The 22,664-nt window shown below is 45.7% G+C and overlaps 1 protein-coding gene across 1 annotated transcript in view; it reads right to left on the bottom strand.

Annotated features, from left to right (window-relative positions):
* Positions 1–415: 415 nt before the first annotated feature.
* The window catches only part of LOC143987897 (amine sulfotransferase-like), a 60,629-nt gene continuing 38,380 nt past the window's right edge, over positions 416–22,664 (bottom strand). Inside the window, exons 6-7 of the mRNA XM_077487063.1 lie at positions 3,962–4,142; positions 416–804 (exon numbers count right to left, since the gene is read on the bottom strand). Coding sequence (XP_077343189.1) covers positions 686–804; positions 3,962–4,142 — 300 coding nt within the window. The 3' untranslated portion in view covers positions 416–685. The remainder of the gene's footprint in view (positions 805–3,961; positions 4,143–22,664) is intronic.

Consider the following 22,664-nt stretch of genomic DNA (forward strand, 5'->3'; position numbering starts at 1 on the left):
CACTTGGTCCGATCAAAATTCTCTACACATGATCGGAGTATGTCCGATCAAACCAGTTGGTCGGAAAATATTTCCAACAAGTTGGAAAATTGGGTCCGACGGATATTCAGACGGAATCAGTCCGATGCATACCACACACAGTCGGATTATCCGTCAACACGGTCCGATAGGACACATTCCGACGGATTCTCCGACCGCGTGTACAAGGGCTAAGAAGTTCTGTGTCTCAAGAGCATTTGAGCTCTTTGATGCTGATGGCAATTGAAAAGGATATACTAATGAACCTTGATTCTGATGATGTCATTGATAGAGTAGCAGAAACCAGTGAACTTCTACAAAACTTGCTGAATCCTTAGTGCAGTTATTTTGTTTTGTCATTTTGAATATAAAAAAATATATGCCAAAAAATGTAATATATTTTGCCATTTGTTATTGTATTGAAAAGTTCATTAAAGATGTTTCACCTTATATATTGCATTCATTCTATCATTTATTATCATATATTTACATAATTCCAAATGATTGACAAGATACAGTGACTGTATAAATGGGCTGCTTAGCTTAGAATGCCCAGGCCTATTTTATGTCCCAGTCCGGGCCTGTTACTATTAAATCAAGCTGAATGCAATTATATTACTTTCATGAGCTATGAAGTGAAAAAAAGAAGACTGAATGCTATTCCTGTTTATTCGGGGAGTTCCCAGGTGAAATTTAGTGATAAATCTCCCATTTTCTCCTGGAATAGTTTGTCAATTAGTTCACTCTGTGCCACAGTCAATAAGTTTTTCCAGTCTCCAACTTGGCCTGAAGAGAAAGTAATAGAAATTGTATCTTAAATTACATAGATCATATGCATTAAAAAATACTTTACGTTCCTTACGATTCATAACGGAGTCTAATGCCCTGTACACACGGTTGGACATTCTGACGACACAGTCCAATCACACATTTTCCATCGGAGTCCGACCATGTGTACAGGGCATAAGAAAGGCTTTGCATGACCTGATTTTATCAGACACAAGTTATACTGTGATTCATTTTAATCAAGTGATGCACACAATAGACAGACACCATCTGTGTCTGAGATCAGTTCTTGCAGACTGGTACGGTAAAGCTCACCATACACTGTACTAACTTTCTGCTCAGTGGGTGGTCTGCCAGCTACCTCCTGCCCAACATCTCTCAACTGAAAAATTTAAAGAGCTGGGCAGAAAATTGCCATCTGAAAAGTGGCTGCATCCAGTCTGATGCTTCCACTACTTAGGTACTTTGACAGCCAGCAGGCCAACTATCAAAATGGAAAAATGCATACCCACATTGGGAGTTTTGTCCATCCATGCTATGTACTGTGAATGGAGGCCTTTTTTTGAAGGATGAATGAAGAGAGAAAATGAAAGGAGTCTATGGTCAGGTTTAAAAACCTTGCTTTTTTTTAAAATGTACAGATAAGCCCTAGTACTTTCTAGTCACCAGATGCCTAGAAAGCTGAATGCCTTTTAGATACATCTTGTAAGATTTATGTCCTCACATTTCAACCTCTTTAGCTTCAAAGAAAAACACTTGTTCTTAAATCTCTGCATTCCCTAATATTTTTGGTTTGCATTACTGAGCCAGCAGAAATGAATTAGAATGTTATCAGTTATTATAAACAGGTTAAGCAGCAGATTTTTTTTCAGGAACAATGGCTTATGATGGAGTTTTCCTGTGTAACTGCCTCTTTGAGTCTCCAACCATCATTTGTAGAACCATATAGGCAAGAAAGGCACTTCTCTTCAGTGTCAAGAATGTGTGCTCCTGTTCCATCATAGCTGCTGGTTCCAGCATTCTGGTTTTGATTGTAGCATTTTCTTTGTCTGTCTGTCCACCTGCAAGGTGATTGACATAGCCAGTCTCTGGGTGGAGACCAAACCTTATTTAGGCCAGCCAAGCCTGCAGTCGAATGCTTGTGATAGCATGTGTCATATGTGCAAGCTCTCTGTCCTGTTTGTATTCCCCTATTTATGACCTCAGATCAGATATTGACTATAAAATCTGCCTGTCTTTTGACTATGGATTGACCCAGACTATTCTGAACCTTGCTTGCCTTGTACTTGGATGGTCACTGAACCACTTTACCTGTCTGCCAACTACAAGTACCTATTTGTTTCATGCCTGCCCTTGCATGTTGGCCAGGCACTATAGCATTGTGTATAATTGTGCTTGCCTTATGGGAAAGGGGGCTGCTATAGGTGAAGAACACAGAAACTATCTGACAGTGACCGCCTGCACTAGGGGTAAGCATGACATTCAGCTTATGTTAAATATAAAAATATTAAAGTGTATCTCTGAGTCTGGCAAATGAAAATTTCCCCAACACAGACAACAAAAAAATTTAAATGGCAGGGGTTTTTCCCTTTCCTACTGTATCCAAAATTAAAACAGTTTTGGCTATACATACATTTTAAAAGTTGAGAGGCAAAGTCAAGAAGCATCTGTACAGTTGGAACCTCAGTCAGTTTTTGCTGTTCTTTGTGGGCCCACTAAGAGATTTGCCCACCCTATTCCAAGCTTCTACGCTGACAAAGAAAACACTGAGCAGAATAGAGGAAGACTGGAACCCCCACTGAATAAATCAGTGACAGGAAGTGAGAAAGACAGGAAGTGAGGGTAAATCTCCACAATTAGACCACAGACTACAATAAAATCCTGTTTAAACTATAATAACTATAACTATAAAAGTTGTTTTCTCCATTTCCCTCTTCAGTTACATAGTTATTATAATGATTGCTTCACCATTTCTGAATCCAGAAGCGGATAATTAATTTGGGCTTAGGTAAACTGACTTTCTTTATCATATAGAGGTTGAGGCAAATTTGGATTTTGTTAGAATGGAGGAATAGAGATCAGCCCCGTAGCAAAGGGAACCTTAAGAGTAGGGGCCACATTACTGGGGGCAGCTAGTGAGGTGCACAAGAAGTGGTGGGGCAGGAAGTGGAGCCACTTTGAGTGTAGCACTCAGGGCGGGTCTTACATTTAAGTATATGTGGTTGGAGGGGGGGGGGGGGCAGAGCTCTTCACTTGGGAAAGAAAGCAAAGGGGTAACATATAAGCTGTAGTGCTTTTCCCTCCCTCCCTTTTAATAGTGAATGGATGTGTGTGTGTGCTTTGCTCTTATGTTTTGTTGTTCCAGGTGCCGTTGGCAGGGGTCTTTGGTTCCTGAAGGTCGGAATGGTGATGGTAGATAGTGTTTGTATGTGTGTATATTAGACATGTGCGCTTCGTTTCGTACGAATCGCAAATTCGTATGAATTTCTCAAAATTCGTACGTTCGGGAGGATTTGAAATACAAAGTGCCGTGCGTCCGAATTCTGTACGGAATACGAACTTTTGTTTACGAATTCCGGATCTCAGTCATTATGCTTATTATGACTTGCAGAAGACTTCTGTGATAGAAGTCAATGTAAATTGCCTGAAGACATCAGTGAAGGACTTTCATCCTCTATGGGCAGGCTGCCAAGAAAAGAACAAAATGATACAATGTTTCTTCTTCAATGGGCTGAACTCAATGTGTAGAAGTTTTCAGTTTAACCATTTAAAGACTAAATCTTTTCTGACACTTGTTGCTTACAAGTATGTATGTTATTTTTATACAATTTTGGTGCTCGGATTTAATAAAGGGGCCTTTATTGGCCATTTAATCCAGAAGGTGTCCTGTGTTTCATTAGGTTTAGTGAGTTTAAGTAGATTAAACATGGGGGTGGTTTGGCAATAGTCTGGGCAACGAGCATATCAGCATTACACCAGTCATGTCTAATACTGTATAGAACTGAATATCAGACAGGATGAGACATTTTACTCTGATGTCTGATGGAACAGCCATACAGTATATATGATAAAGAATTAAGCTGTTATAGTAAATGTAAAACACTGTACAATGATTTTTAAAATTAATCCCTTTTACAGTATAGCTAAAATGTTTTACCTTTACGCATAAATGACCCAAGTTTTCGGTTTATAATTCTTTCGGGCAAATTTTCTTTATTTGCAAGAGAATCATTTTTCATTTCTTTAAAGGTTGCTCTTTTGACAACAGTATCCATCGCTTCATCATCTAACGCTACTCCTAAAAATGTACAAATTTGCTTGACAGCAGAGCGAAGATCCTGCAAATATGAGAAAATCCAGAAAAAAACCCTGAAAATATTTATCTTCATTACCTGAACTTTAACTTGTTTTGGAAGCTTTTATGAATGTTTTGCAGAACTAATTGTTATCTCTTTCAAAAGCAGATGTACTTTAGAAAACTTTTTTAGTTCACTCACGTCCAAGCACATCATTAGACCCCCCTATACACCCCGCACCGGACACTCCAGCACCTATACCACATCCCTTAAACACTCACCTTGGATCCTTAGTTCGGAGAGTAAGTGAACCCACACTTCCCTCCATGTTTCCTTCTCACTCACAGCCCACCGATCCTCGTATTGCACCAATTTTTTTAGTTCAGACTCCGGAACCCAAATCACATCCACCCTCACTACCCCATTCACACATGCACTAGATCTTGAGGTGGTGAACCTGTCCTCGGTCTCCCTTACCAAGGAACAGATTGAAATACTAAAACTAGGTCTCACATTCTGTCCATCAACCAATCTAGACAAATTTCAATTTGTCAAAGACATACACCATTTTGCTAGACGTCTTTTATTCAAGGTAATGTACAATAAATCTCAAGTAACGAACAAACCTGCTCTTTCTCATATGGAACTCTCGTCCAGTGAGCTTCAGGCCATGGATGACCTGATGTCCCTATGACTGTTCCTATGAACAGTCATCTGATCTGACCACACCTTTAGTTTCAGTCTCGGGAGTGTCTTTTCCTCCCTCAGCAACATTTAAATTAAAATCAAAATCTTTCCCCTTGCTTCAAAGTAACCCTAATATATGGGCCTTTGTCAGTCAATTAACTTCAGAAATCAGGAATCTTGAACCTGACGAACAGGACCCTATAACCTTTCTTATAAACATCGCCAGGCATTCCAAAACCTCCAGAGCAATTTAGACTTGATAATTAAACCCGCAGACAAAGGGGGCAATGTGTGTGTTATGGATGCCCAGGCATACAAAAAGATGTGCCTTGACATCCTGAACAATAGAGATTGGTATCGCCCGATATCTAAACTTCTAATTGAAAAACTTTAATACTGAATATTACCAACTCATCTTTAAAGCCTATCGCCAGGGCACAATCGATTTAAACACTTGGAAATATCTTAATGTACAAAAATCCAAAAATTCCCACTTTCTACTCGTTGCCAAAACTGCATAAATCACTTGGTAACCCTCCAGGCCGACCCATTGTGTCGGGATGTCAGGGACTAACTGAAAATGCTAGCGCATTAGTTGACAAACATCTATTCCCACATGTGTTATCCTTACCTTCTTATGTGAAGGACACTATTGATTTATTAAGAATTTTGGATGATAAACAGCTTCCTTTGAATACATGGCTGGTTGCCCTAGATGTGGAGTGTCTCTATAACATTCCACATACCAAGGGCATTCAAGTGGTATACTCCTTCTTGAAAGAAAGAGGACCATCCTCCGAAGCCTATGACGGGTTTGTGCTTCAACTTTTGGAGTTCATCCTTACTCATAATATTTTTTTGTTTGATCGTTCCCACTACCTCCAGGTACAGGGTGAGGCAATGGGCACGAAATGTGCCCCTTCCTATGCCAATCTGTACCTGGGGGTTGGGAACGACAAATTCTCTAGCGACCAACTCCGGGATTTGAGTCAGTTCATCCTGGGTTGGCATCGCTATATCGATGATGTTCTGATCCTTTGGACAGTCACCTGCGACCAACTGCATGAGTTTTTTGATGCTCTAGCCACCAACCATTTCAATTTGAAGTTTACAATGGAGTACAGCCAGACCCAGGTTAATTTCCTTGATTTATGCATCAAACTAGACAATAAGGGAGTAATCAACTCATCCCTTTATCGTAAACCCTCAGCAGGCAACACCATCTTGCACGCTGCAAGTGCACATCCTTGATCACTATTAAACAGTATCCCTTATAGCCAATACTTACGTCTTCGTCGAAATTGTACCCAAGATTAGGACTTTCAAGCAGCTGCAAAAGATTTATCTACCAGATTAAACCAGCGGGGTTTTACAGTAAATCATTACTCAAACGTGCTTTCAATAAAGTAGTTAAATTGAATAGAAATGATCTAATCTACCCCAAACCCAAATCCATTTCGAATCCACCCATACGCATCATTACTCAGTACTCCCGGCAACACAACCAGATGAGGGAAATTCTCACTAAATATTGGCCTTTACTCCTAGCTGATCAGACGATTCAAAAATACATCAAACCATATCCTCAACGTACTTATCGAAGGTCACAATCTATGAAGGATAGACTGGTTACAAGTCACTTTGATATGCGAAAACCCACTAAACCGATTCGTAATGGCACATATCCGTGCGGCCACTGCGATGTTTGTCGTTTCATTTCCAATTCATCATACACTACATTACCTGATGGGTCTTGCCATACCATCAGATATAATGTAACATGTAAAACCGTAGGAATAGTTTATCTTGCTAGCTGTTCCTGCGGATGTTTCTATATCGGAAAAACCAAGCGTCCGTTTTTTAAAATGATTAGGGACCACATGTTACCATTATTTAAACGACTTTGCACTACAGCATTGAACAGACATATAGGTCAGTTTCATAACTTTGACCCCAATGTTGTACATTTTTCTGCCCTCGAGCATGTACCTCTCCATGCTCGAGGGGGTGAAATTGATACCCGCCTTTTGCAACTGGAAACTAGATGGATATATACTCTGGAGGCCACTAAAAATCCGGAATTAAATGAATATATAACTTACAAACATTTTCTTTAAACTAATCCTGATACCTAATTTTTGATCTGTATTCAGCAGTATTTATCCATCTATACAAATTATAAATATTCATTTTTTAATACAACTTGAATTAAGATCCATACTCCAGTGCTTCTGGAACCTGTCTTCCTTATTAACCGCTATACATTTTTACTATTTTCTATATCTTACATCTTCACTATGCTTTTTTTTTTTTCCCTTCCTCTGTTTTTCCCGTTCCGCATATAATATAATTATTTTGTTATTATAGTTATACAATTTTTTCTTTTGTGTATAAGTATTTTTTGTACCAATGTTGAGTCATTTAAACAGTATTATACAGCACCACTTTGATGCCAAGGGTCGTTTAAGATTCCAACATATGTTTTAATTTTTGTCTTCAATGACTATGCTGACATGGGGTTTACATTTGTGTTATATTGTTGAAAATCATATATCGCTTAATTAATTGTCCCTATTACATATTAATTGTGTCTAGTTTATACATAAAAAAAAAAATGTTCAAATTTTTTTTTTTCTTTTTTCTATGTTCATTCCATCAACAATATTTCATTTACTGTCTTTGCAACTGTGGGGATTTTGGTTAATAAGTGCAGCCCACTACCTGCCCGTTGGTCTAACCGATCAGCGATTACTTATCTGTGCATTATTATTTCTTATTTTTTTATCAGCTTCATTAGTTACATATTTTCTCCCCCTTGTGCCCATCCTCTCGATGGGAACCCCTTTGGGAAGCGGACCTCTCCTCCCCATGACTGTTGCCTGTATGGACGCACGGGTCGGGCTGTGTGGAAGCCGACCCGTTAATATGCAGGCTGCTCGACACGATCTATATGTCCCGACCGGTTGGCGATTTGCAGCTGGTTGCTGTTTCACAGCAAACCTTTTAAGCTGCTGTCCCTGCAGCTCCTATGAATGCCCGTAGCGGCGTTTAAGTTACCGTGGTTACGGAACCACCGCTGCAGGGTATTATGGGGCTTGTAGACTCCACTACCCGGGACGCATGCGCAGTTCTGCTTTTCTGTCCGCTCTCACTTGGCGTACGTGATGCGACGCCAAGTGAGTGGGAGATAAAAGGCACACCCACGATGCAGGTGTTTGTCGGCTCTGCTGGACACTTTAGTTTGGACACCGCGAGTTTAAGGTTAGTTGGATGATTAGAGCTTGGACTGTCCACACCGCCCATTCCTCTTTTCCTATTTTTTTTTTTGGTCATACTAGTCTCTAATTTTATCCTCATATACTTATACTAATAGGATCGATTTGTGTTGGTTGATTGACTCGATCGTGCAATCCATTGTTAGACTTTCCAACTACAATGTGTCCTAGCCTGGAGTGTTGTGGAGCAGTGTGATCCCTTCACTCTGTCAGCATTGGGTAAGCTCTTTCTCTTAGATATTACTCAAGCAGTTTGAGCATAATGCTACATTTAAACGAGAATATAAATACAATTTTCACTTTAAACAAATGTATTCGTTATCTGCATATCTGCCCATTTATGGAAGTTCTCACATTAATTATATTCCAGTTTTCTCACCTGTATCTCATCGCCTCTCGGGAGTTGTCTATCCGTGGGCTTTTAATCCTCCCTATTCCATACATGAGATACATCAAAGATTAATTGTTTCAGGTAGGCTCCCAATGTCTTTTAACTTCAAATCACATTGCAACTTATTGTAGTATGGTAATTTAATTATGGGAGCCCACAGGGCCCTATAAATTTTAATGACAGTGGGTATCTGTCTGTTCCATTTATCTTCTGCAGTCACCATTTGGGGATCTCTTTATTGGTCCGCTCTCCATGTCCTACAGGTGTCTCTACCCAATCGTGTTGGTGGGGCTCTTGGTTGGAGACAGGTAGGCGTATCATTTATCTCAGACACAAGCCTCTTTAAATCTATTTGATGTCTTTTTACAAATTGTATGAGCATGAAGGGAATGGGCTGCACTATATTTTCTGAGATCTGATTCACAGCTTTTGTTGTATTTCACTTACAGTGAATTCTTATTTTTACGACCACCCTATGTCAATTACTGGCTCCCCTGAAGAAGCCTTTGTTTAGGGGAAACATGTTGGGACTCCACCAGAACAGCCAAGTATAATTCCAACTGAATCAATTAATCAAGTGTGGATATTTTACCCCCGATCCATCGTATTGGTATCTGTAATCTTGTAACTTAATTTTATTTTAATAATTATGTATAATAAAGCTTTTGTCTATTTTTACATCATATAGTATTTGTGTCTCTGCACTCCCCCCTGAGGGGGTCATCTTTCTCTTTTTTTAAATTGACTGCATAGCACCGTAATAGTCCCGCTTCGTCCTTTTCCTTTTTTTCATTTGACCTTTATTTGGGATGAGGTGCCTTGATAATAATTTTTTGCCCGACCTGGTTTCTCATTTTTTCTAGCTTGCAAAACTTTTTGGGCATTTAAAAAGGTTTTATTTTGATCCAGGAAGCAGGGTTGACAACCTTCTGTCCACTAGTAAATATACCAACTCTGTAGAAGTAGTGGTGCATAGCAGAAAGGCTGACACTGTAAAGGGAAAATCAGCATGCATAGGAGAGAGACTCCTGCTGCCTACTCAGAAAATGGGCGCTGAAACTTGCCCCCTTCATTGGGCTTAAAAGAAAAGACACTGGATTGGAGCGAGATGGGAGAAGACACAGCACAGCGGCATAGGCAGTCAAGAGATATTTGCTGCCATGTTTGCCTGTTTGTCCTCTGCTGCATAAAGCCCCTTTTTCTCTCTTTTTTTCTTTCCCCCTCTTGTGTTTTTCTCTCTCTCTTCCCCTCTTTCCAACCCTACTCCCCCCTTCTTTTCTATCCCCCCAAATCTCCTTTCCCCCCCCCTCTCTCTCCCGTACCCCTTCTCTCTTGCCACTTTCACGTTTCTCCTCTCGCTTCAAATCCCCCTCTCTCTTTCTCTCCCTCTTTTTCTATCCACTCTCTTTCTTTCCCCTCTCTCTTCCCTGCCATCTCTCTCCCTTCTCTATCCCCATCCCCCCCCCATCCTTCTCTCTCATTATCCACATTTTCTTACTCCTTTCTCCCCTCTTTCTCTCCCCCCCCAAGCATTCTTTTTTTCCCCTCTTGCCATACCCACTATTCACCAATCCACTAGGTTATGTCAGGGTGTCCCAGCTTCTTGCCAAACAGCCTGCACCATTTTCTTCGCTGCCAGCAGAAGATGGTGGCAATAAGCCCTGGCAAGTTTGCCTGAGTATAGACCCTGCCCTGAGCAAGAGTGCCCCTATTCCAAATTCAATGCTGCTGGAGTGTAGTCAACCTCAGCCCTAACACATAGTTCTGTTTTTTGTTGATTTTCTCTACATTGTGGTTATTGTCTGCTTCTGCCTGCTTTTGGTGAGTAGTTTAAAAAGATCCAATAGCCTGAGACAGGGGCCAAGTCCTGGGAAAAAAGGGGGGAACTCACTCTAGATTCCCACCTCAAAAATAAAAAAGTGTATGTATGTATGTATGTATGTATATATGTATGTATATATGTATATATGTATATATGTATATATGTATATATGTATATATATAGTGGTGGTAGGACCCTGTGCTACCTGGAGGATTGCTGGTTTACGCCAGATTTTGGAGAGAAAGGTACGCTGATTGCACAGCTGTGTGCTGGGCTATTTAGTTTTGATCTGGCTAGGGCTCAGAGTTCCACCCAAACAGACAGGAAGTCTGTATGGGAGTCAGGTGGATTCCCATTCCACTGAGAGGAGTCGGAGGCTGCATGTCTGCAGGAGGCAGACATGCTTGGTGACAGAGCAGCAAGGCGCTGATCAGGAGTGAGCTATGAGAAAGCTTACCTCTAGGAAACTTTTGGGTCTGAGGAGCAGACTAAAGGCCTGAATCAGCCGTATGGGAAGAATGTAAGCCAGGAGGCTAAAGTATTGAGTGTACAAGATACAGTAATGGTGGAACCCCCCTGCATGGGTACTGATGTCTTTGTGAACTTTTATGTGTTTTTAAATAAAAGTGGGCTACCAGGCCCTTAAAAATACAGTTTCATACTGGAGTACTCACTGGAAAACGCACCTGCCGTTTGAGTCTGATAACCCCAATCTTACAATATATATATAAAAACACATACTCCTTTTTTTAACAAATAAAGTAAACATTTATTGTAAAGTGCCAATTTATGGTAAAGTGCCAATTTATGAGGACACCTCCAAAATTCACATGCATTAAACAAATATAAGCCAGATGTAACAGCAAAACAATTTAACCTGCATGCTATACTAACAAAAAAACACCACAACGTGTGATACTGTTTCCCTCGCAGGGAATTTCTAAAACAAGCTGCAATGACTGTGGGCTCCTCCTCCAGCCTCCGATATGTGGGGCCCCTCCTGCCCCAAGTTGTCAACACACATGTGTAGGTCTGTGCAGAGGAGTGAGTTCTGGAGTGCTGAGTGTGCCGGCCAGGGGCCCCTCTCCTCAGGCTGCCTGTATTGATTGTACAAAGTGAGGCCCAGGCCCCGGGCCGCTCACTCCTCAGTGCCCATTAAATGCAGCCTGACCAGTGCCCTTCATTGCAGCCTTGTCAGTGCCCATCAAATGCAGCCTTGCCAGTGCACATCAAATGCAGCCTCACCAGTGCACATCAAATGCAGCCTCACCAGTGCACATCAAATGCAGCCTCACCAGTGCCCAACAATGAAGCATGATCAGTGCCCATTAAATGCAGCCTTATCAGTGCCCCACAATGCAGCCTGACCAGTGCCCCTCAATGCAACCTGACCAGTGCCCCTCAATGCAACCTGACCAGTGCCCCTCAATGTCAATGCAGCCTGACCAGTGCCCCTCAATGTCAATGCAGCCTGACCAGTGCCCCTCAATGTCAATGCAGCCTGACCAGTGCCCCTCAGTGCAACCTCATCATTGCCCAGCAATGCAGTCTTACCAGTGCCCAGCAATGCAGACTGACCAGAGCCCCATCAGAGAGCAGGTGTCCCCATCAGAGTGATCCCATCACAGTGCCCTCATCAGAGAGCAGGTGTCCCCATCAGAGTGATCCCATCACAGTGCCCTCATCAGAGAGCAGGTATCCCAATCAGAGTGTCCCCCATCAGAGCGTCCCCAAATTGTCCCCCATCAGAGTTCCCCCCATCAAATTGTCCCCTATCAGAGTTCCCCCCCCATCAGAGAGTCCCCATCAGAGTTCCCCCCCATCAGAGAGTCCCCATCAGAAAGCCTCCATCAGAGTTCCCCCATCAGAGTGTCCCCATCCACCATCCGAGTGTCTCCATCCAAGTCGTGAGCCATCACAAAGTAGAAACATGTACCTGGATAAGTTCTTTCAGGCATTGGGCAGGTGCGGAGCTTGACGAAGGAGCATGCTGCAGGGGGGTAGGAGCTTGCTGAAGAGGGCGGGGAGCACAGGGGATGTCATTAATTGCTAGAACAACATCAGTTCTAGTAACCAATGATAGTATTGCAGCGGGGATCTAGCGCTGCAGATTGGTGGGCACGGCCCTGAATAGTATAGCCACTGGAGAAAGAGGACCAAGGGGTGGGAGAACGGGCACGCCAGGTTGACACCGCCACAATGTGTGGCACACAGGGCAGGCCGCCCCCTATAGGCACGGATGTCCTCCCCTTCCCACACACCCACACTGCCTACCTGCCACGGCTCGCATACTGTAGGATGTAACTACCAACAGGAATGATGTTCCTGCTGTGTAAAAAGTACAGGAACATCTTGTTCTTGAGGGAAGGCCTGAGTTTTGAGCCTGTAAATGTGCACTGCCTGGTGGGTGGAGTGAAGCTGGAACCAGGATAGTAGCAAAAGGCATAAACGTTGTCTGCTAAAAAGGTGTCTGGAAGAGCTAGGTGCAAGCTTGATCATCAAGGGAAGTCTAGTGGATCATCCAGAGGCTCTGTGCACTGAAACTGCTATACAATTTGAAGTAAATATAGTGCTGGTCTGGCTTAAAGACCCTTTTTTGTATAACCAAGTAAGATTCTGAATCTTCACGTGGTACTTTTGGGCAACCTGTGCCCTAATTTCTCTCTCCCTGGGTTTTCCAGTTTCAGTAAACTCTGTTACCTTTTAAAAGTCACTGACATCCAACTTTTTAGGCACAACAAAAACTCAAGGATCCAACCCTGAGGTGAATGTTGACCCAACAATTACTTTGTTTCCTACTTTCAGTGGGTGCTACACTTGCATTCCTGGTGCTCTGCAAGTGTTTGCAAGCCATGATAATGCCCATTCAGGCACGCGCTTAGACTCATCCTGTGTGCTGAATTGCTGTTTTCTGCACCTGCATTCACCTTGGTGCTGTATGCAGGCAGCCAAAAGAAGTGGATGCAGACGCAGTGGCTGAGCAGACACAGCCACATGTTAAAATGTACTATGCATGCAGGAATCCAAATGGCAACTCTGCATTTGGATCCATGCCCCTGCCCCCCCACGCATGTCAAATTTTGACATGCAGCTCTGTCTGTGCAACTGTTGCATTTGCATCCGCCTCTAAAGGCTAAGGGTGCAGAACAGCTGCCAGGGGGATGCAGACACAGAAGACAATAGGTCACAAGGCTGGTGCAAGGATTTTTGACACCCTAGGCAAAACTTACCTCCCCCAATGGCTTCACCCCTTTGCCCTGCCCATGTGGCGGTGGTGGAGTTTTTCCTTTTTAAATCAGAGGCCTCTTATATCAGCAACCTCCCCTCACAGACTAATTGTTCTGTAAGGGGGGGGGGGTCGCTGATATAAAGGGACTCTGATCTAACAAGGGGGTCTCTGAGAGGGTGCTACTATAACGGCTTGCCTACCAGGCACTTTCACCTCCTTCCTGCCAAGGCCTATTTTCAGCTTTCAACGCTGTTGCACTTTGAATGACAATTGTGCTGTCATGCAACGCTGTACCCAAACCAATTTTTTTTTCCACACAAATAGAGCTCTCTTTTAGTGGTATTTAATCACCACTGAGTGTTTTCATTTTTTGCTAGATATATGAAAAAATACAGAAAATGTAAAAAATAAAAATAAAAAAACAGATTAGTTTCTGTTATAAAATTTTGCAAATAAGTTAATTTTTCTTCTTCACTGATGTGCGCTGATGAGAGTGCACTGATAGGCAGCGCTGAGGGGCGCTGATGAGGCTGCACTGATAAGCAGCACTGATGTGCGCTGATGAGGCTGCACTGATAGGCACTAATGTACGTTGATGAGGCTGCACTGATGAGGCTGCACTAATGGGCACTGATAGGCGGTACTATTCAAATTGCCTTACCAACGGGAACCGGGAGCAGCTGCAAGCAAGGAAGGAAGCATGGGAGCCAGGCTGGGTAGCAGAGCTGGTAGGTGGAGCTGCTCTAGGACTACTTACCTCCCATTATGCATCATAGGAACAGCAGAAAAGGCATGTCATTGGTTGCTAGGCAGCAACCATAGACTGCAAAGAAGATCACTGAGGTGGAGATGGAAGAGAGGAGCGGAGAAGGAGAGGGGGAGACGCCGGTCGCGTTGAACTAAAGGCAGAGAAACATGCAGGTGCAGCTGACAGGGTCAATTAGTGGAGCAGTGCTGGGACTTAGTCTGGCACTAGCTCCATCCCCAGGAGAGATTAACTTGATGGATAGGACCAGAAGTATGTTGTGTCTGGGTCACAGGTGGAAAGGTGGAAAACTTACCAGTGGCCCCGGACCAGTCTGGCCCTGCCAGTGCGACTCCCCCGATTGATGTGTGCCTACAGGTAGCACCGGCCCTGATAGCTCAGCATGAGGACAGGTGTCAGCGCTCATCTGAATGAGCTCATATTTTGGAGAGCAGAGTAATGAAAATGCCTCGTACACACGACCTAACTAACCGACGGACTTGGTATGGTGGATTTAGTCCGGCGGACAACCCGCCGGACTTTGGGGCGTGGGGGTCCCCCCCAAAGTCCATATCAGACCCTCATCCGAGCACATAGCCTGGCCGGTCAGGAAAGGGGGTGAGGACGAGCAAGCGCCCCCCCCTCCTGAACCATAGCAGGCCGCACCTTGTCCCCATGTTGATGAGGACAAGGGCCTCTTCCCGACAACCCTGGCCAATGGTTGTCGGGGTCTGCGGGTGGGGGGCTTATCGGAATCCGGAAGCCCTCTTTAAAAAGGGGGCCCCAGATACCGGCCCCCCACCTTATGTGAATGAGTATGGGGGTACAATGTACCCCTACCCATTCACCTGGTGAAAAAAGTGCCCCTTATGATGTCACAGTCTCAGCATCCTCTGGGACTGTGACATCATAAGGGGCACTTTTTTCACCAGGTGAATGGGTAGGGGTTGGTCACCATGTTACATCACCCAGTGACCCCGCCCCTTGTCCCTATATAAGTCATCGCACGACGCGTCCCTGCCATTGCGGCCAGAGAGAGCGTTGTGTCAACATCGCAAGGAAGAAGAAGAAGAGAAGAAGGCGACGACAGCGACAGAAGACCGGGCAAACGCTAGTAAAAGAGCTATAAGATAACGGAGGCCCGGCAGAAGAACCGAAGAGGGGAACAAGACCCCTGAAGAGCGGGACAAGACCCCTAAGTCGGAAGAAGACCCCCAGACAGTGGCAGCGAAGAAGAAAGCCGGGCTCCTCTGCTAGTAAAAGAGCTAGAAAAAGGGCAGAAGATAGCAGAGAAGTCCGTCGAGAAGACCCCCCAAGACGAAATAACACCGGAGCTGTCTAATAAATTATTTTAAAAAGTTGTGTTTTTTTTATTTACACTTTTTTCACCAGGTGAATGGGTAGGGGTACATCGTACCCCATACTCATTCACATAGGGTGAGGGGCTGGTATCTGGGGGCCCCCAGATTCTGATAAGACCCCGACGACCACTGGCCAGGGTTGTCGGGAAGAGGCCCTTGTCCTCATTAACATGGGGACAAGGTGCTTTGGGGTGGGGGGGCGCAGGGCCCCCCCTCCCCAAAGCACCCCCCCAAGTTGAGGGCACGCAGCCTGGTACGGCTCAGGAGGGGGGGTGCTTGCTCGTCCCCCACCCCCTTCCCTGACCGGCCAGGCTACGTGCTCGGATAAGGGTCTGATATGGACTTGGGGGGACCCCCATGCCATTTTTTCGGCATAGGGCTTCCCCTTTAAGTCCATACCAGGATGACGGGGCTAGTGAGGTGTCACTCACCAATGGAGGCGGCGAAATTAACTTCCTGCACTAGTTGCGTCTACCTGGAGCCGCGTTCAAAATGAACGGACTTTTCTCCATGTGTGGACAAGTCTGTTCATTTCAAAAGTCCAGCGGACTAGCACACAGACGGGCGGATTGTCTGCTGGACTCGGCAGTCTGGCGGACAATTTTGAGTCAAAACTTCTTTCTAAGTCCGCCAATCTTTTGGGAACAAAAAGTCCTCCGGAGTCCATACACGGGCGGATTGGGACCAAGTCCGCCATATAGTCCGATCGTGTGTACGCGGCATTAAAGTATCCGGCAAAGTAAACAATTCTGGGTGCTTTGTACAATTACTAGGTTCTCCGGGGGCCAAATATTGTATTCAATTAAATTTAAATAGTGTTTATTGCCATTGCACTGCAACTCAAAAGTACATGAGCTGCCCTGTGTCATGCATTGTATTACCCTGCTGCAACTCTGCACTCCTTGCTTGCTATAGCAAGCATTACCATTTGAAATAGTATCTTGAGGAATGCGATAGCTGTGCCAGTGTAGGGTATAAATACAATATGGACAGAAAATGTGTTAATGCAACCAGGTCAACTTTAAAATGAGTCGGCTGAGATTTACAAACACAGAAGAATCAGTGAAGGAGAAAATTTTCTTTTTTGCTAAATTTTATAACAGAAACTAAGACATTTTTTTGAAAATGTTCCATGTTTTTTCATTTGTCTAGCAAAAAATAAAAAATCCAGTGGTGATTACATACTTACCTATACTTATCTCACCACTGGGAGTAAACAATAAATTAACCTCTAATGGTTTTTATTACATTTTGCTATTTGAATACAGAGGTCTGTAGCACCATCATAAAAACACTCCTTCATGTTTCAAAGTCCTAGAATAAATTTTGATATTGTGCAACCACAGCAGCCTGTCCATTGTTTTGTTTACTGTATTTGGCATGTTCCTCTGTTCCCCTTCCTATTTTAGTGCTGATTGGAATAGTCTTAGCTAGACACTCCATGCTTCTCTGACGCTCAGTTGTAGTGATGGACGAACTTCCGACGGGACGTTTCGCGAACGCGAAATGCGAACGGACCCAAACGTTCGCGAAACCGACCGTTCGCCGCGGGCCCCATTGACTTCAATGGGAGGCGAACTTTGCAAACCTTCATGTCGAATTTGCGGCCACGTGGTAATTATTAGGGGGTAAAACGTAGTCCCACCATCTGGACAATGACATAATACATGTATGAGGTGAATTTGGGATCGATAACTACAAGCATTTTTATTTTATTTGGGAAATTGTTCTAACAATTCAGGACTATGGAGCTAATGAAGGCAATGGAGGAGAGGGAAGGTCAGGGACCAGGGTAGGCAAAGAAGAGGGTGCAGGAGATGATCACCAGCAGCGTGACATACCGGAATGACACATGCACCGTGATAGAGGCATCTGACAGCAGCACCGTAATACAGAGCACTGACAGCAGCACCGTGACATACAGCGCTGACAGCAGCACCGTGACATACAGCGCTGACAGCAGCACCGTGACATACAGCGCTGACAGCAGCACCGTGACATACAGCGCTGACAGCAGCACCGTGACATACAGCGCTGACAGCAGCACCGTGACATACAGCGCTGACAGCAGCACCGTGACATACAGCGCTGACAGCAGCACCGTGACATACAGCGCTGACAGCAGCACCGTGACATACAGCGCTGACAGCAGCACCGTGACATACAGCACTGACAGCAGCACCGTAAGCAGCCCCAGGAGGAAGTCAGCACAGCACAGGGATGGTGTGATCCCCTCATAATAAGAACCCCCAGGAGGAAGTCAGCACAGCACAGGGATAGTGTGATCCCTTCATAATAAGAACCCCCAGGAGGAAGTCAGCACAGCACAGGGATATCATAAGCAGCCCCAGTAGAAATATGACACCGCTCAACCTCTTCAAAGAGGAGGGTAGGGGCATATAGTACGGTGTGCTTTTTTGGGTCAAGGAAGTGAGCCAAATGAATTAAGAAGGTCTGTGTGCTTGATTAAAAAAATAGTTTATAGACATATACATGGTCTACTGGTCACATGTGTTGAATTCCTCCGAGATCCATGCCTCATTCATTTTTAGAAATGTGAGGTAGTTAACACTGTGGTGAGCTAGGCGAGTACGCTTATCGGTCACAATCCCCCCTGCTGCGCTGAACGTCCTTTCGGACAGGACACTGGATGAGGGGCAAGCCAACAGTTCGATTGCAAATTGGGCAAGCTCTGGCCAGAGGTCAAGCCTGCCCACCCAGTAGTCTAGGGGTTCATCACTCCTCAGAGCGTCCACATCGGCCGTTAACCCAATGTAGTCGGACACCTGACGGTCTAGGCGTTCCCTGATGCTGGATCCGGATGACACCTGTCGATGGGTCGGCTGAAAGAATGACCTCATATCCGAAGTCACCAACACATCTTCAAACCGGCCTCTTCTTGCAGGCGCTGTTGGATTGGTACCCGCAAATCCTTCTCTGGGAGTGGGAATTGCTCCTCTGCCAGCGCACGCAAAAGCAGAATGCAGCATTTCTCGAAGCAAGGCCTGGAAGTGCTGCATTCTGACAGCCCTCTGCGACGGCGGTAACATTTCCGCCATTTTGTGTTTGTACCGGGGGTCTAAGTACGTTGCCACCCAGTACTGGTCCTTGACCCTCATGCTTTTTATACGGGGGTCCCTATTAAAACACTGGAGCATGAAGGCCCCCATTTGCACTAAAGTGGAAGCGGTGTGGTGGCCTGGCTCCTGCTCATCATCCAGGATAATGTCGTCCTCTTCATTCTCCTCTCCCCATCCTCGCACAACAGGGATCCCAGAAAGGTTTAAAGCATGCTCTTCTTGCTCCTGCTCATCCGCCCCGGCACCATCCTCCTCTGACTCCTCATCAGACTCCTGTTGTTGACTTGTCTCAGATAGAGTAGCCCCCCCTGGGAATTCATCCAGCATTGCGACTTCCTCATCTTCCCGCTCCTGCTCCTCCACAGCCTGATCAATGACACGACGCAATGCACGCTCCAGAAAGAAGGCATAAGGTACCATGTCACTGATGGCGCCATGGCTGCGACTGACCAGTTTGGTGATCTCCTCAAATGGCCGCAGAAGTCTGCATGTGTCGCGCATGAGCAGCCACTGGCGCGGTGAAAAAAAACCCAGCTCCCCAGAACCGTTTCTTTCGCAGAGTTCATACAGGTAGACGTTAACTGCACGTTTCTGCTGGAGCAGCCTATCAAGCATATAGAAGGTTGAGTTCCATCGCGTCGGGCAATCGCAAATAAGACGTCTGACCGGCAGATGGTGTCGCCGCTGAATGTCAGCAAGGCGAGCCATGGCCGTGTAAGATCTTCTGAAATGGGCCGAGATTTTCCTTGCCTGCCGCAAGATGTCCTGGACCCCAGGGTATTTGACAAGGAATCGCTGCACGACCAAGTTTAAGACGTGTGCCATGCACGGCACGTGCGTGATTTTGCCCTGTTTCAATGCGCTAAGCAGATTGGCACCGTTGTCACACACCACTTTACCAACTGTCAAATTGAGCGGTGTTAGCCACTCATCTGCCTGTGAACGCAAAGCTGAAAGGAGTGCCGGGCCAGTGTGGCTCTTTGCTTCCAGGCACAACAGACGCAGCACGGCATGGCAACGTCTCACCTGGCATGTGGAATAGGTTCTGGGGAGCTTGGGCGGTGCAGTGGAAGAGACGCTAGCAGCGGAAAAGGAGGAGGCAGCTGAGGAGGAGAGGGAGGAGGATGGAGTAGGAGGAGGAGAAGAAGAGTCAGGCCTGCATGCAATCCGTGGCGGTAAAACCAAATCTACACGGGTGCCACGGGTTACATGCTTGACGGCCGTCAGAAGGTTCACCCAGTGGGCAGTAAAACTGATATACCTTCCCTGCCCGTGTTTGCTAGACCACGTGTCTGTGGTCAGATGTATCTTGGCACCGACACTGTGTGCCAGAGATACATTCACTTGCCGCTGAACATGGCCATATAGCTCTGGGATGCCCTTCTCTGAGAAATACTTCCTTCCTGGGACCTTCCATTGTGGTGTTCCAATGGCCACAAATTTGCGAAAGGCCTCCGAGTCCACCAGTTTATATGGCAGTAGTTGGCGGGCTATGAGTTCTGACAAGCCAGCCGCCAACCGTTGGGCAAGAGGGTTATCCGGCATCATCATTTTTTTACGCTCAAACATTAGGCCCACGGAAGCCTGCCTTTTTGCAGAAAAATGTGAGCTTGGCGTGATGGAAGGTGGAGTGGAGGACAATTGTGAGGAGAGAGGAGAAGGAGAAGTAGAAGACGAGGCTGGACGGTGAGAGCCTGCAGTGTGGCTTTGTGTGTTCCGTTGCTCCCACTGGGCTCGGTGATGGCTGCTCATGTGCCTTCTTAAGGCGGTCGTCCCTAGGTGAGTATTGGGCTTACCGCGACTAACGCGTTGACTGCAAAGATTGCAGATGGCAACGCTATTGTCAGCAGCGGACACGTTAAAAAAAGCCCACACTGCGGAGCCATGTGCCGGTGTCCTGGGAGCGCCAGATGTGACCGTACATGGTCGATGACTCGCTCCTGATACATTTGCAGTCTGCTTTGTCCCTGCTGTGCAATGTAAGTCATTGCTGCTTCTCCTCCCTATCTGCTGGTCCATATCTCCCTCTGAACTCCCCTCCTCTTCCTCTCTTGTGGGCACCCACGTGACATCACTAGACACGTCATCATCAACGTCACCTTCCCCACCGCTATAAGTAGAGATCTCGGAGTAGGCAGCAACACCGGGGACCAACCTCCTCCTTGGGCTGATCTGGGTACTGGCGTCAGACTGCTGAGTAGCGCTTGTTGCTACCTCCTCTTCCTGATCCAATACCAAGAGTGGCTGCGCATCAGAAATGTCCTCTTGATATGGATCGGAAAATAATTCCAGTGACTCAAGCGGAAGGTATGTGGTGGTGGTGGTGGTGGTCGTGTTGTTGGTGGTAGTGTCTTTGGGGGTGCACATAGCAGAGAGTGAAGAAGAGGGTGCAGATCGAGAGGATGAGGAGGGTGCAGAAGAGTAAGGCTGAGCGAGCCACTCAACCAAGTCTGGTGCATCCTTTAAAGTAATTGAACGCACCTTCTGCAACTTCCCACTTTGGCTCAAGCCTGTTGCTCCTGCCCTACCCCTACCACCCCTGCGGAAGGGCCTGCCTCTTCCTCTGCATGTCATTTTTTAAATGACCCTGTGACAAAACTCTTAGTCCCTATACCGCTGAAGGACTGCTGCAGTATAGGTGAGCGGTCAGCAGTGGTGCACGTCAACCCTATCTATTGTGGACCTATAGCGGTCCTTACAGAACAGCAGACTGTACCGCACTCAAGCCTATGTACCGTAGCACCCTATACCAAGTTACCAGTCCTTATAAGAACTTTTGTGGACCAAGCAGGTTGTGTATTAGTGTTTAGCAGACTGTACGTCAGTCCCTATACCGCTGAAGGACTGCTGCAGTATAGGGCAGCGGTCAGCAGTGGTGCACGTCAACCCTATCTATTGTGGACCGATAGCGGTCCTTACAGAACAGCAGACTGTACCGCACTCAAGCCTATGTACCGTAGCACCCTATACCAAGTTACCAGTCCTTATAAGAACTTTTGTGGACCAAGCAGGTTGTGTATTAGTGTTTAGCAGACTGTACGTCAGTCCCTATACCGCTGAAGGACTGCTGCAGTATAGGGCAGCGGTCAGCAGTGGTGCACGTCAACCCTATCTATTGTGGACCGATAGCGGTCCTTACAGAACAGCAGACTGTACCGCACTCAAGCCTATGTACCGTAGCACCCTATACCAAGTTACCAGTCCTTATAAGAACTTTTGTGGACCAAGCAGGTTGTGTATTAGTGTTTAGCAGACTGTACGTCAGTCCCTATACCGCTGAAGGACTGCTGCAGTATAGGGCAGCGGTCAGCAGTGGTGCACGTCAACCCTATCTATTGTGGACCGATAGCGGTCCTTACAGAACAGCAGACTGTACCGCACTCAAGCCTATGTACCGTAGCACCCTATACCAAGTTACCAGTCCTTATAAGAACTTTTGTGGAACAAGCAGGTTGTGTGTTAGTGATTAGCAGACTGTACGTCAGTCCCTATACCGCTGAAGGACTGCTGCAGTATAGGTGAGCGGTCAGCAGTGGTGCACGTCAACCCTATCTATTGTGGACCGATAGCGGTCCTTACAGAACAGCAGACTGTACCGCACTCAAGCCTATGTACCGTAGCACCCTATACCAAGTTACCAGTCCTTATAAGAACTTTTGTGGAACAAGCAGGTTGTGTGTTAGTGATTAGCAGACTGTACGTCAGTCCCTATACCGCTGAAGGACTGCTGCAGTATAGGTGAGCGGTCAGCAGTGGTGCACGTCAACCCTATCTATTGTGGACCGATAGCGGTCCTTACAGAACAGCAGACTGTACCGCACTCAAGCCTATGTACCGTAGCACCCTATACCAAGTTACCAGTCCTTATAAGAACTTTTGTGGAACAAGCAGGTTGTGTATTAGTGTTTAGCAGACTGTACGTCAGTCCCTATACCGCTGAAGGACTGCTGCAGTATAGGTGAGCGGTCAGCAGT

Source organism: Lithobates pipiens, unplaced genomic scaffold (genome assembly GCF_037356315.1).
Source record: "Lithobates pipiens isolate NorthernLeopardFrog02 unplaced genomic scaffold, aLitPip1_a1.2 Scaffold_18, whole genome shotgun sequence".
Lineage (NCBI taxonomy): Eukaryota > Metazoa > Chordata > Amphibia > Anura > Ranidae > Lithobates > Lithobates pipiens.